At 37.7% G+C, this 15,780-nt stretch overlaps 2 protein-coding genes across 4 annotated transcripts; one reads left to right on the top strand and one right to left on the bottom strand.

The window, feature by feature from the left end:
- Positions 1-1,463: 1,463 nt before the first annotated feature.
- On the top strand, positions 1,464-4,666 carry LOC109176239. 2 transcript variants are annotated; one of them, XM_019325697.1, is made up of 3 exons: positions 1,465-1,708; positions 2,427-3,131; positions 3,204-4,666. In XM_019325697.1, exons 2-3 carry the CDS (start codon positions 2,490-2,492, stop codon positions 4,386-4,388), a joined length of 1,827 nt encoding a protein of 608 aa, XP_019181242.1. In that variant the 5' UTR covers positions 1,465-1,708; positions 2,427-2,489; the 3' UTR covers positions 4,389-4,666. The 2 variants fall into 2 exon arrangements, with proteins under 2 accessions (XP_019181241.1, XP_019181242.1); XM_019325696.1 differs by having other exon boundaries at positions 1,464-1,708; positions 2,427-4,666.
- A 518-nt stretch (positions 4,667-5,184) lies between these two features.
- LOC109176097 (phosphoinositide phosphatase SAC1) lies at positions 5,185-15,780 on the bottom strand. 2 transcript variants are annotated; one of them, XM_019325526.1, is made up of 16 exons: positions 15,451-15,780; positions 15,016-15,220; positions 14,745-14,910; positions 14,181-14,403; positions 13,453-13,529; positions 10,824-11,011; positions 10,636-10,733; positions 10,075-10,208; positions 9,868-10,002; positions 7,876-8,245; positions 7,626-7,747; positions 7,349-7,459; positions 6,862-7,059; positions 6,590-6,781; positions 6,123-6,234; positions 5,185-5,830 (listed from the first exon to the last, which is right to left on the bottom strand). In XM_019325526.1, exons 1-16 carry the CDS (start codon positions 15,562-15,564, stop codon positions 5,582-5,584), a joined length of 2,694 nt encoding a protein of 897 aa, XP_019181071.1. In that variant the 5' UTR covers positions 15,565-15,780; the 3' UTR covers positions 5,185-5,581. The 2 variants fall into 2 exon arrangements, with proteins under 2 accessions (XP_019181071.1, XP_019181070.1); XM_019325525.1 differs by having other exon boundaries at positions 7,876-8,260; positions 15,451-15,779.

Genomic DNA, 15,780 nt, shown 5'->3' with positions numbered 1-15,780 from the left:
TGTAAATAACTTTGATCAAGCTTTATTAAGTCCACTAGACATATAAAATGGGTCAGATAGAGTAATTTATAATAAAATTAGTAAATTTATTGATAATAAATATTTTAAAATTTAAATGTATTAAATTGTACAAATTTTGCTATATATGAGTATTTTTTTAAAAAATACCAACTAATTCACTATTTGCATCACTTTTAGCAATGTTGATGACAATTTGATGTGACTAATTTTTGTTTTTTATTGTTCATTTATTGCACAAGTTTTATTAATAGAATATACTCGTCGTTTGTATGATCGTAGACATGCTCGATATGAGCACTGTAGGCCACGCAGGCTACATCCTGAGCCGATCTAGCCGCATTGGGATTGGATCCGACCCAAGTTCAAGTCTAAGCTTTCCCCTATGAATAGGTCGCAGTCGCACTTTATCCCTTGCGGTCGAACTAAACATCCCAACTTGGATGGTCGGGTTGGGTATGCCGAGTATATAGTTCCTAGAGCCAAAAAAAAAAATAAAAATATCAGCGTACTATTTCACTCGACTGTCTTGTGCCATGCATGGTGAATGTTAAGAATCTTTGTACAAATGGACGTATTGAAAGCGCCTTCATACAGGCCTGTGCATGAGGAGACATGTGGGAGGCATGCTGAAAGCTTGACATATGCTCCCTCCGTGACTTTATAAATAGCACATTCAATGCTTAGAGGGAGGACTTTTTTTAGCATTTCTTTCTATTAGCATTGGACTCAAGCTCGGGAACCTCTGACCCACTATATAAGTTACCCCAGCTCACGTACTTCGTAGACTATACGTATTAAGGATATGAGTCTATTTACCACATCGCTTACAAATTTTACATTTGTCATAAAAATCACCATTAGTTGAAAGTATTGAATCATTTTCAATTTCAATCCACTATTAATTTTTCTCTATGTGAATCAATAATATTAAAGGTAAAATTAAAAGGCTATGACATGGTGTCAATTATTTATCGCACAGGGAAAATAAAGTCTTAATTTCAAGTTTATAGTGTATTAAAATTGAAAAGAATTCAATATTTCGTGGTTTAATTTGATAACTTTAAAAATTAAGAATGAAAATAAAAAATAAATACGGAGTAATATAAATTTGAAATTAACTTTATTAACTATATTAAAATTTCAACGTAGCAAGCAACTAGCAAGCAGAGTTTTGGCGGAGTACAGTGGATCTTGCCAGAGCAAAATGTTGGGGAGGGATGGGTCCCGCAAGTCAGACATAGGTGGCCGCCAGTTCCCCTCACTCTGGGTCCCACCCCCATCTGTCTCTCTGACACTGACACACACTCTCTCTCCTTTGTCGTCATCTCTCTTTCTCTCTCTTTTTAGTCTTTACAAGGGAAATGCATTGCCTCCTTCCATCACTTTCATGTTATGGGGCTTAGGGCTTTTAGGGCTAGACCTGTGGGGGACAGTCTCTTCCTGGTTGGACTTTGGTAGTGGGAGAGAGAGAGAGAGAGAGAGAGATAGTGAGTTCCAGTGGAGGAGGACAACAAAGTAAAAAAGAGGGGCCTTTTTAATTTTCAGGAGACCTCTCCCCTTCCTTGCTTTTCTCTTTGTTTTTTCACATCTTTGACTCTCTCTCTCTTCTGGGTTTCTGATAAAGTTGAAAGCTTTCTCCTCTTCCTGCACTCCTCAACTGGGATTCTCCTCCTTTTCTCTCTTCCAGGTCTTTTCCTCTCTCCTTTTCTTCTCTCTTCTGCCTTTCTTTTTCTGTATCTTGTTCTGAATCTCTATTCAAGTTTTTTCTTTTACCTGGTTTGTCCATTTCTTAGCATTGTTTCTGTGATTTTTTTTAGTACTTTTAATATTTTGTTACTGGTTTTCTGTTGAGATTTGAAGCTCCAAAGGGTTGCAGTTGTTTCTTGGGATGATTCACTGGTTTAACATTGGGTTAAATACATACCTAAATCATTGTTTTTGTCTTGAATTTATAGATCCATTCTTGTTCATTGCTTCTCACATGAAGTGTTTGATTTCTATGAGTTAGGTTGTGTTATTGATTCTGCTACTGTTCTTGATATTTCTTGAGTTCTTCCACTGCTTTGCCAGAATATTGACTTATTTTGAAGAGTTTGTGTTTTAGGTTGTATGGTTGCAGCTATTTGTGTTTAATCTGCTTAAAAGACAAGTATTTATTGCTTCATCTTTGCTATATAGAATCAAAACTTATTCAAATTGTTACTCAGAATGCATTGTCTTTGTGCTAAGAGTACCAAAATAGGAGAGGAACATATGGGTTTATAAGACCATTGGTTAGACTAGCTAATTGATTGGATTCAGTCTTTTAATGTGGTTTGGCCCATGGGCATTATGCCCTGGTTATCTGCCCATGGTATTAAGCAATGCTTCTTTTGAGATGTATAATTTGAATTTTAATCTTGCAGGAAGTGAGCTCATGGTGCAGAGGAGAATAGCTTGTGCTGTTTAGGGGTTTATTTAGGTTGAGAATGAGAAAAGAAGTGGAGATGCATAAAAATTTTGAGGGTAATCCCTTTTCGAAAGGGAAAGGCCCGAAAGATGGAGGCGTGATTAGCGTGATCCATGGTAAAGGCGATTGTAACAATAATCCAAGACCGCATAGTTTTGTTAATCTGAGTTCTGGGAACTGTGCTGGGAAGAACTCTAGTTCAGCATCTGCTATTAGCAATGAGAACGTGTCTTCGAGTGCTATCTTCAATGGGAATTCAAAGAATACCGAGAATTCAATGCAATCTTCGGATGGGGTCCTTTCTGCAAAGAGTGAAGTTGATACTTGGAGGGCGCCCGGGAAGCTGACATACACGGGTGAGGATGAAATTCTCGATGCAGCTCAGAGAACTGAATCTTCGTGTTCTAACTCGTATTTCATTCATCCGCTTTGTTCTTCAAATGACAACTACCTGGAAACGTCAATTGAAACCAAGTCGTCTGTGCCTAATGGCTGTTCGAGTGGTGTACCAGCCGGTGCTGAAACAAAAGCCTCCATTGAAACAAAAGAGGACAATAAACGAGACAGCTCTCGAAGTTTATGTTCGAAAGAAGATTTGCATCCCGAATCAGCATTAGAAGATAGGAAGGTTTTGGCTGCAGAGAAGCAATCCCGAACGATGGAGCTTGCACAGATGAATGGTTTTTCCAACAATAACACTCTCGGCCAGCAATCATCCGAGTCTCTAATTATAAAGCATAAATATGTTGCTGTTAAGGAAGAGAATGAACTCGTGAATAGATTTGATCTAAACGATGATATCCCGAGAAGTGGACTAAACAATCATAAACAGTCGGTCTCTGAAGGCCGTGAAGCTGTATCGTCCTCGAACGTGGTACGCCCGAGGGCTAAGTTGGGGGTACCTTTATGCTTACCCATCTCCACAAAGAAATTCGGAGGCGAGCTAGGATGGAGGGGTACTTCTGTCACAAGTGCTTTTTGTCTCGTTTCTGCAGTAAAGACCTTAATCGACCTTAATCTCACTGCAGAAGAGGATTGTCCAGCAATCGGGTTTCCATGGGCAAACGAGAAAAAACCCGGGGTTTCACATTTTAAACATTCTTCCTATAGTGATTCAAAGCCGGGGGAAAAGTTCACCATTGACCTTAATGCTCCCGGTGACAATGCTGATATTGATTGTCCTCAATCTTCATTTCCAGTAAATTTTACCAAGAATGCTTCGATGGACTTTAACTTGAACGATGATCCCTCCATTCATGATCATCTCCAGTTGCAGAGAAACCCGACATTTGGAATAAAAACACCCGAACAGGCAGCTGTTCCGAGCCTTCCAACCAAACGACATCCCAGAGAACATCTTAACATTCTAGGACCCGTTTATAGGGGAGATTTGAGTCATATGCCGGTTTTTAACCATGCTCGTGGCCAACCCGTCTTGGTGGGTCCACCTAATCTGCTCCAGCCCGTGGAACGCCTGCATAGATTTGTTCCGGTTCAGCCACAGCTATCACCATACACAATGCAGGTCGTGCCATCTTACTGCTACCCCTCTAACGGTTCGTTCTTCATCGCCCAAGCTGATTCACTTCCCGCCCACAATCTTTGCTATGGTACCCGAGACCCTCATGGTAACACTGTTTTCCCTCAAGTTCCAAACTTTCCCGGGGCACCATATCTGTTAGGCCCCGTGCGGGGGCAAACCCCGAGTGGTGGTGCTGACCTTCAGCCAAGATACGAGATAAATAGCGGTGATTTTTCTTCGATGAATGGAAGCTGGAAGGAGAACACCACGAGGCAGCTCTTAATCCCGAGCCAGAATACAGAACTGAAATTTTCACAGCCCGCAAAGAGGAGAGAGCCAGAGGGTGGATGGGAGGCTTACCAGCTTGGCTTAAAGCACACACCATCATCTCATTAAGTATTTTTTTTCTCACTTCTCTCTGATCATAACTAAGAACTGCTGAAAATTCATTCTTTGCCCCGATATAATCGGGGGTTTTGAATGGGTTCTCTCTCATTGAGTTTACATACAACCTCTGAATTGCCCTGGTTTTTCTAAGGGGGCACACATGAAATAGGGTATCCTCTATATTAACAGGCTACATTGTCTTCTGAATTCTGTTGGTGCCATTGTGTACATATTGGTTTTACATGAAAGTGATATATTGAGGCCACCATTATCTTTAATGTTGTTAATCTGAAATCACCTGATATTTTTAGTTTATGATGATATCTTGTCCACAAAAGTGAAATTCCTCGCCCCGGGTCCCCCACACTTCGGTCCGAATTTGTGGAGGTAGTAAATTACAGTGATTTAGTGACCTGTTAAGTAAAAAGATCAATGTTTAATGCCCACAAGGAGCCGACTCCCACTCTGCGATTGTCAGGACTCGATTCTGCGTCCATGCTTATAATCTACTACTCAAGAATCAATTGAACTGTGACTCCCACACTGCGATTGTCAGGACTCGATTTTGTGTCCATGCGTATAATCTGCTATTCAAGAATCAACTGAACTGTGACTCATATACTGCGATTATCAGGACTTGATTCTGTGTCCATGTTTATAATTTGCTACTCAAGAATCAACTGAACTATGCGGAGTTGTGGGTACATGCATACATTTCAAGTTTGTGTCCCATTACTGATACAAAGGGTGTGTGTATATATATTCTTGGATACATAAATTTTGGTGCAAATTGGTAATGTTCATGTCAGGAAGAATAAGGCAATAACAATATACTAATTTTCACTTGAATATTCAGTCTTGTGAGTCAAGAATACATCATACATATAATCATACAAGGAGTCTATCACATTACCTCTACAACACTCAATACAACTAACTCTAAGCAGCATGCTTATCAGCAGTAAAACTTGCTGCTCAAACAGTCATCTACTCACCCTTTTCCTCGGGCCTCGATGGCTTAGGTGTATAATTCTTTATAAGAGGTCTCGATATCAGATATCATAAATGGCTTAGGAGTATAATTCTTTATAAGAGATCTCGAGATCAGATATAGGAGTATAATTCGAGATCAGATCAGATATGATAAAGAGTAGTAGTGGCACAAAGCAAAGCAAAGCAGGAGTGGAGGAGTGGGTGTAACTTCAAGCTTTGGGTAGCCTATCTTCCCCAATCAACCATCTAGTCAACTGGCTTGGATCACCAGCCAAAGTTCTACACGAGTCGGGGAAAATCCCGAGATCATTGCCGATCTTGTCATAGCCACTCAGCTCAGATTCCATCTCTGATTCAATAGCTGCATCATCCATGGCATCGATTGAGCCCTTGCTTAAAAGGTTGGCGTAGTATTTCTCCTTCTCTAAGTCATTACCAAATGGTTCCATCGCAGGACCCTGTTTGTTTGTTTTGTACCAGTTAATACCAAACCAAACCATCGGGGAAATTAAGATCCAGAATATAATTATTGTTCCAGAGAGGAGAACATGATTTTAATGATTAATGCATCTACGAGTATAGTATAGGACCGGAAGAATTATGCTTATGGACATAGTGACAAGCTGAAAGGGCTATTTTCCCGTAAATCAAAGAGAAATAGGCCATTGATCAACAGTTATGATCCAACTATGATTGATTCATGAAATACTGAAGTTCACCAACGCAAGAACAAAAAAAATTCGTCTGTACCTGGATAAGTTCAGCATAATTCCTGTAGATTTCACTGGTTTCATCTTGATCACCAAGCAACGTACCACCATACCAGCCATTTGCCTCGTTTACGGTGGTCATGTCCAAGTATCTGAAGGAGAAGTCAACACACATCATCAAGGTTGAAAAAATCGCTAGGCGCCCTCTAGGCGGGCGCCTAGAGTGCCTGGGGACCTAGGCGGGCGCCTAGAGTGCCTGGGGACCTAGGCGGGCGCCTAGAGCGCCTAGGTGGCCAACCGCCTAGCGCCTAGGCGCGATTTTTGCAACACTGCACATCATAATCAATTTACCAAACACAATATCCGAATTGGAATATTTAAAACTTTTTACTTATATCAAGGCAAATACTAAGTATTGCACATTGCTGCATATTGAATTAACTCTACCAAGCAAGAGGCAGCTAGCTCTAGATAAGGTGCAAATGAAATTTTCGGGAAAAAAAATACCTTTGGAAGGTGTCCTCGTCACTGGTGTCAGTAATGCTAGAGAGCCAGCTAAGATCACCTAAGCCATCGATTCTCCTCAAATCTTGGGACCCACCATTAGGAAATTCGTTCGAGCCCAACTTGGTTGCAGTGTTACCATCTTCATACTTCCTTTGTCCAAAAAGCCAATTTGGGCTCTTAAGCTGTATCTCACTGCAATTAAAAATTCAGATAATTACATAAAATAACCATCAAATGCCCTATCAGAAAGTATATTTGAAGAAAGAACTTACGCCGCATCAGGAGCAACTCCAGAATTTCCAGACTTTTGCTCAGTTTCACTGCAAAGCCGGACATTTCTGATATAACTGCAAGTTCTTCCCATCAGTTTATCAAAAGAAGTAAATTTGATTCGTGAGAAGTCCTCCCTGCAAGCTGGAATAGGAGCCAGAGTAGCCCCCTGTCCTAAAGGCCTTCCTTCAACTGAAGAACTGTAAATTGAAACTAAGAAATTAAGAATGGAAAAGACATGATCTTTACATTCATTGGATCATTAAGTAAAAACTGATGCCTCAAAATTGAAGGAAGTTTTCTGTCTCAACTAAAAGTTTAAGATGATAACAAGATTGTACATTTATTATTTTTTTATATATATTACGATCAACACTCCAAAGATAGTCTACAATACATTACATAGACCAAACTCGAGGAAAGCAAGATAATGTTTAAAAGAATTCTATACAGAGCATAAAATGCAAAAATTAGTAACAAACTGTTTACCATTTCTCTGGAACAATGTCATCTCCAATACCAGAAACGTGAAGATAATAATCGGAATCCAACTCCCAAAGTGCAGGTTTCCCCTCCTGAGGTTGGAAATAACCCAAAAATCTGGGAAAATAAACTGATCAAAATAGAGACCTTATGACCATGATAAAACTGCAAGATATGAAATTTCCAGGTTGACAAGTCAACTACTCCAGAAGGGAAAACCTTTAGATATCAGGTTGCCCAGAAAACAAAAACGCAAGATTAATGGCAAATGATTGATATTTACAGATTAATAGCATCTTGTTTTTCACCATCAGTATATGCATTACTATAGTAGCGTTTGATAGACTTCAGAAATTCCCTTGACTGGGTCGTAGCTTTCCACTTGCCCTGCCTTTCAGGAAAGACCTACATTTGTTCGCCACAGTAGCATAAGCAAAGTCAAGATATCAGCACTCCCTTAGTAACACAAGAAGATTACCAAATTCAAGATAACCAAGTACTAAATTCGACTTGTAAATATATGATGAACGCACAGTGTTGTGAGCTGCAGAGCCGCCATACTGTTGAGCTAGGGCATCACCCATACTCTGGTACATATCCATGAGAGCAGCAGCAATGCTACTATCGGCATCCACTTTGGGCTTATCAGTCAATCCCATTGCATGTAGTTGACGACCCAAAGCTTCAAGACCATAAGCATATTGGGCAACATTTGTTCGGTCCAAGCAATCAATGCAATTTGTGCGGAGCACTCCACTTTGAAATTGCGGTGCAACATTAGTGCTATTATCTTTGCCAACCTGCAGATTACTATCCATCTCTCTATCTTGTTTGCTTAAGGAATTAAGAACATCGTTAGCACTACCAATCCTAGATAGGTCCCCTGAACTAGCTCTCAAATCTCTTATAGAAGAGTCCCTGCCCAAAGCAAGGATAAAAATGGTTTAGTACAATAAGAAAAGTTTGGAACAAAAAGAGCATAACCAGTGTCTGGAGAAAACCACTGTGAATAAAACACCATTTAGCAACTTCATAGGTGCAAAAAAAGGATATGCACGGAACGAACCCCAGCATCACTCTCCCCCTTTTTTTCTTACAGAAGAAAATAGAACACAAAATATAATGCAATATAGGATAAGAGTAATAGATGATAACAACCTAAATGTACTAGGATAAAATAATGATGCCATTCTCATCAAGAAGGATCTCAAATACTTCTTTTGTGATTAACAAAATATTGACATCAGAAACGTGAAAGTATATAAAAAAGACAGTATAAACAATGTCAAAAGAATAATGAAATCAATTTTATGAAAGAGGGACCCTCAAAACCCCACCCTCACAATGTAATGGATGAGATAGGTAAGTGAGAAATGCACAGAGGCAAGCCTTTCAAGACTTTAGTTAACTGATGATCGCTCAACAAGATAATAGGATATAGATTTCATGCACGTGAAAGGTCGAGCATATAATTGGATTCCAGGAAAATCAATGCTTGCCAGATGAAATCATCCTCCTCCACAACGGAATCCAAAGAGGTATTAAAAACCAAGATGCCCCCAAAGTAAAACATGTAGTTGATTGTTAAGAGTCCACATTGAAAACATATGGGTTTATAAGGCCATGGGTTAGACTAGCTAATTGATTGGTGTGGTTTGGCCCATGTGCATTATAGCCCAGTCGAGTGACCTTGGCCAAATCTTAGATTATAACATGGTCTCAGAGCCCGGTTGTCTACCTGGGTATTGGTGGTGTCCAAGCTTTCGTTTCAGGGGGAGGATCCAATCCCAAGCCCGCTTGTTCGATCCACTTTGGTGGCGTCTAGAGCTTTCGGTTCAGGGGAGGGTCCAATCCAATTTCGAGTGGTTAACCGGTTAGATTCAAAATGACCCGGTTGTCCACTTGAGTGGGAGTGTTAAGAGTCCCACATTGAAAATATAAGAGAGGACATATAGGTTTATAAGGCCATGGGTTAAACTAACTAATTGATTGGATTCAGTCTTTTAGTGTGATTTGGTCCATGTGCATTATAGTCCAGTTGAGTGACCTTGGTCCAATCTTAGGTTATACGCTAATAATGATGCATCAATTAAAAAGAACCTTACTACTAAATACACCTTGCACATCCCAAAAAGAATTCTGATTACTTTTCTTCTTCTCTTTCATGATACCCCTAAAAAGGCCCACTTTAAAATGCAAAAACTCCGCAATTAAAAAAGAAATACATCTTTCCAAAACTAGAAAACAAAATCTTTCAACAAAGAAATCCCAAAAAAGGTCCAGTAATATTTCCAACACTAGCAGTCTCCGACGTTTGATCATAAAATATATAGATTGCTGTCTGAAGATCTGGGAATAATATTGTTCTCATTATTGAATTGCCTATATCATACCATAATAGTTTCAAATGCCAAAGACAGAATTCTCCTACTGAAAGCCTATGAGAAGGGACAAAATTCATCCAAGATGCTATAGACTATAAGAAAGTAATTTTTCAAAATCGAAAGGGCAAATCATGTTATTACCTCGCAGTACTTGTCCTACTGATTTGAGTAGCTCGCTTTCTGACAAGAAAAGGCTTTCCACTACAGTAAAATCCTGTTAAATCAAGGGCTTCACTTGCCACACCACCCAAAACTGCCAACACATTTGCAGATTTGCTTCAAGACACAGGGTAAAAGATCAGCATAAATTCTAAAGAAGTGTATTCACAAAAAACTAAGCATATCTACCTTTTTGCAAACTTGTGGAAGTCCCAGTGTATGAATTTCAGCTGATGTTCTCCAGAAAAAATTTGGTTCAAATATCCAACTGCATTTGCAAACTCACGCCTCAGCATCATTTCTCGTGGCCTTTTCTCTACAGTCTGAAATCAACAAACGAATGTGTAAAGACAGTAACAATTGTGCATGCAGAGGAAATCCTAGAACTGAGTAGCATTAAGTGTGGATCTCCTAACATGCTGGAAGCATTAAGTTGAAAATTACCCATATCATTAAGAAATCAGAATAGAATAACATTAACAAGGAAAATAGAAATGGCTCTCCCCCCTCCCCGAAAAAGGAAAAAAAAACACACACACACACACACACACACACACGAAAGAAAGAAAGAAAAGAAAAAAAGAGCACAAAAAATGAACAGTGACAATATAGTTACAACCCAACTTGATCAATCTTCAAACAATCCCACCCATAATGAGAGTGCATGAGGTTCAAATAGGTAAATATGTTTGAGTTATATGAGTATTATTGGGGTTTCCATAAGAATTAAGATAAGCTTTAGACACTAACCTTTATCAGATTAAGTACAATGATGGGGTTTCCATATCTCCTTGCCAGGTCTTCAAAATGCATCTTTGTTGCCTCATAAGTTGGATCATATCTTTGTACTGGATTCAGCAGCATAGCACACAACTCAGAAAAATCAGAAGAATATTATAAAGTAATGGTAAAAACCAAACAGATGCAATAGTTCTTACAGATTATATCTGGTTTTGGACTAAATCTTGAAGCTTCTTGTGACCAGAAAAGAGGAATTGAACCCCTCATTTGCACAACAGAACTCATTCTTCCTTTGCATGACCCAGCTTTTTCATCGAGGACAATTTGCTCTGTTTCAACATCATTTGCCACTCTTCCATGATCATTAACTCCCCTTTTCAAGTAGCTGCAACCATTTACCAATGGAATGGTAAGCCCTTGAATCAATGGGAAAGCTCAAACTCAATAAGCATATTTTTTTTCAATGTAAATAAACCAAAACTGACCAAAACATCTGTCAGAAAAAAATTTGATTTTTAAAATGAAATAAATTTTAATATTACAATACTTTACATTATCTCATCTCACGGTTCAGATTCTGTTTGATTCAGTTATATATCTATGGGCCACCCATTGAACTAAAACACTTTATATATCATAGAAAACGCATAAGTAATCAGTTGACGCAACAAATAAGTGAATAGTGAAAGCAACCCACTACTTACACACTTAGATGGTTGAATGAGGAACCACGGTCACCAATTCAATTAATTAATTATTCAGAAGAAATAAATGTCTAACTGATTCTTAGCACATTATTAGCAATGTCAAATATGTATATGCCTATCAGAGGATAAAGACTGCACATGCCATACATAATAACTTCAAAGAAACAAGCACTCATCATTACATTTATCCCTTAAATTTTTTGTGGCACAAGATTCCTGGCAAAGTCAGTAGAAACATCAAAACAATAAACAATATTCAGTTCAATCAGCAAAATCAACCCAAAACAGAGATAAAATAAGGTTATATACATATGTCTATATATTGTCTCTAACTCTCAATATCAGTAATAAGTGTCACAGCCGAAAACTTAAAGAGTTTCACCAGCTGGTTGAAATTGAGAAACAAGTACACTATGTCAATATGACTTAAAACTACAGACCAATAATCAAAACTTAACAGTAAAATACCCTGCAAAGAGTTCCACCAACCAAGTTACAACTACACAAAAGCTAAACAAGTAAAACCAACAAGAGCAATCACCAAAATAACCATTCGAATGAATGAAAGGTAATTGCAAACTAGATATTTTGAATCAGAAAGGAATAATCAGCAAAAAAGATACCACATTACCACCATTATTACACACTCAAACATTGGATTTTTGCTGACAATACAAGATGGAGAGAAAGGGGGGTTGATCCACTGATGTTAAGAGCAAGGAGAAGATTTGCATGCACTGCATTCCCAAAGAGGACAGAAAGAGACAACTGACCTGGGTAGTTGTTCTTCCTCCCTAGGACCTTCCCCAAACTTAGCAAATATTAAAGAGACACATGCAGCCAAATGAAAATGTGTAACTTCAAATCAAGATTTTTTATACAAATAATGACAGACCAAAAAACCATCTGAATATATGTCCAGGCACATGATTTAAAAATGAAAACATTGCCAAGAATTTGAGAACAGGCATAGTATCTCACAAACATACATAATATATGTAGATGAAATAGCAGAAATGCAAAAATGATTGTCAAGACTCGAGACCAACTGTAAAAAAGAACATAGCTAAAAATGTACAACGTAATATATCACCTATTTAGCACAACTATTGATACACACATTTCACATACATGCACACTGTAGAGCTAAAGACTGACAATTGATTACAAGTACTCAAAATAGTGAAACAGGGAGACAAACTGCCATACAAATAAAAACAGTAAGTTGAAGCTTAAGAAGTCTGGGATTCACTGTTTTTCTTCTACTGCTAAGCCTTAATCCATCCTAGTTGGCTACTAGCAGTCTACTGGTAGGGGATGCAACACAAGGATTTCCGAGGAGGTCACCGAACCCAGTACAAGTTCAAATAGCTAGAAGTAAATCTAAATTCGACCAAGTTTGCAACTATGACATGTATTACTGGAACAATACAAACCGACTTAGTTCTAATTAGAATGTTATATGGAACTGTACAGTAAAAGTTAGCAGCTGCAGCATTGATCCAACTCATCCCAGTTCTCTCATGAAACAAAAGCACCTAGAACACCTTTTTCTTTTCAAATAAAAGATCACTTAAGTTGAAAACCTGATTATCTTTGTTATATCAACAACTATGTGAGCATATCACATTTCAAAGATCATCAACTCAGGCTTCTCCTTCTGTTTCCCTCTTTTGTATAGATTAATGCATGCCACATTCAGAATCATTGCATAAACTACTTGTATATCTTATATCTTTAGAAATTTTATTTGTTAAATCTTTAACTCTTTAAGTTGGATGTATTTTCTCTCCAGCTTTAATTTATTGGCAGAGTAAGACTACTCTAATGAGTGCTTATTAACCTCATATGTTCACCACATAACAAGATAAAGTAAACAGTAAGAGACCAAGGATTATAACTCTCTTTACTTTTGTCTTTTAGGACAATTTGTCATCCTCTTCCACCATTATCTTCTTTCTAAATCTAATATAGTTTAATTCAACTCCATAATCCAAGAGAAAATTTAGCTTCCCTCTTTTCCAATATTTATATTTTAAAATTGTTGACATAACAAGATTCAGAGAGTATGTAGAGGGGTATAGTACTTCAGAAAAATAACACAAAAGCTAGTTCATACCGTGTCCCAGCAAAATGTCGTGAACGTCTTGAGATCAAGGAAACACTAAACTCTCTTCCAAATATTGATAGTCTGACCTGGAACCAAGCAAAACCAGAACAGTTAGAATGTTTAATTTTGAATCCTCATTAAATGGCTAAAGAGTGTTGGAATGGAAAATTGAATGAGAAAGCAGGGACACCATGTTTCCATTTTAAAGAACAAAGCGACAACTTTAATTCTACAGATGAAGAAATTAGCTATTTCAATGAACAATTAACAATATTCTAAAATCAAATTGAAAAGTGTCAACCCTACTCCCCAGGGTACTCCCAACAAAAAAAAAAAAAAGGTTCAACATATATATATGAGCACCTGCATGACCTCAAAATTACAATATTAATATATCATATATGTGTGTGTTCTTGTGTCTAGCGTTGTTTTTAAGTTTAACTTATTTTTTCTTCACTTAATGCCCAAAAAAAAAAAAAAAAAACTCACAAGCATGATTTAATGTTAAATTAATGTACCAAATCCCTTATTCCCAAGAAAAAAGATACAAGAATCAGATCACATATTGAAACTGTGGCAAGTCTATAAGATGTAAAGGGGAGGAGCAGCTTCAGGAAGAAATGTGTAGTAGGATTTAGGATTTGAAATTATTCTATAAGACCTATTTCCTCTCTTCTTCTTCTTTTTTGGCAAACTAAAAACAGTAGAGCATTTGAAAACTAGAGAAAAGTAACTACCTGCCTAAAGTGTCCATGAACCAAAGCAATTGTCCACATAGTGTTCTTACATCTTGATCTAATTGTTTCTGTTAGATACGCATTCCAAACAAAAATGTTGTCATACGGCATCCCTTCCTCACTCATTGACAAGACATTCTTTTGCAAGCTACGCATTATAGGATATGTATGACTATAGAAAAAATCTTTAGTCAAGTCAACACTGGATAAAAGCTTTTTGTACCTGCATGTAGGAGTAGACAGCTGGATAAGTCAAGTAAAAAATACACTGATTAACAAAGCATATCAAAAGGTAAAAAGGCGAAAGTTACCATCATGAAGTGAAATAGAGGTTTCAAGTTCAGTGAGACCAAAATCATACAAAATAAGAAGAGCTTCCTCTTTCTTTTTCATTTTATTTTATTTTTTTATTGGATAAGTCTAAAGCAAGAATAATTTTCTATATGATGATTACGAGAGAATTAAAAGCAAGCTTCTTGGTTAGAACCAAAAAAAAAAAAAAAAAATTAATTCTATAGTATAAATGGCATCACATATACAGAATATTCAAAACAAAAATGTTACCGCAGCTCAGTTTTTGAATGAGCAAGATCAGTCTGAACAGAAACATGTGGAATTGTGATGATTTGGCTCTCATCTATAGTATAAATGGCATGACCACATAAACTACCAATCTGACGCCGCTTTGTCACCAATACAAGATAATATGACTCCAAGAATTTAATACAACCTAATCAATTCAACATAGGTACAAAGTTAGGACAATATTTTCATTTAAAAAAAAATTAAAAAATAAAAAACTTTTTCCAATTATCCTGATCATCAGAGCAATTACCAACAATGCCATAAACTTTGACCCCCAAAGTCAATCCTCCAGTGGCTCGATTGCCCTCATCAATCCTTTGCAGCAAGCTCTTCACTTCCTGAACAGGGTACACCACTGGATCTTCACTAATATTCAGTTCTGAAGGCTCCATCCTATCGATCTTCAGCACTCTGAAAAATTGCTTATTCCTATCGCTTCCAATCAGATAAAACCTCTACGCACAGAAATTTCAAAAAATAAGAAATGGGTATCCTTCAGCAACACTGATAATTAAACATTTCCTGTTCTCAACAAATCTGGAAAGCAGTCAAAACATAAAGTTTGAAACTTTGGAGAAGAATCCAAACTCCGAAGCGAATTTTCATTGATGATCAGAAAAAGAAGCAACCACCGAAATACGGATTCAAGAACCAAGAAAAATAGAAAAGAAAGCAGAAAACGTACCGCTTGAGTTTCATATAGGCGAAATTTCTCAAGTGAATAGGAGGAATCGGTGCTGGGATCACTGGCGGGGTGGATTTTGGATGAATTGTGATTCAGACTCTCCCCCTTTGCCATATTCGCGGAGTAAAAAGGAGAATCAATTGCAAAGAGGAAGGAGGGGTGGGTGATTCAGAGAGAAGAAGGATGAAGATGAAGGATTCAAAAGAGAGTGATGATATGGGTTTCTTTTCTTTGGGACATGGTCACATGGTGTCTGAAAATTTTCAGTTTTTGGTAGTTTGATGGAGTGAAGACATGAAATTGAATTCAGCGAGACATGTCTTATGAACT

This window comes from Ipomoea nil, unplaced genomic scaffold (assembly GCF_001879475.1).
Source record: "Ipomoea nil cultivar Tokyo-kokei standard unplaced genomic scaffold, Asagao_1.1 scaffold0688, whole genome shotgun sequence".
In the NCBI taxonomy this organism is placed as follows: domain Eukaryota; kingdom Viridiplantae; phylum Streptophyta; class Magnoliopsida; order Solanales; family Convolvulaceae; genus Ipomoea; species Ipomoea nil.
The sequence above is the reverse complement of the archived record's forward strand: the minus strand, read 5'-3'. Positions and strand labels throughout refer to the sequence as shown.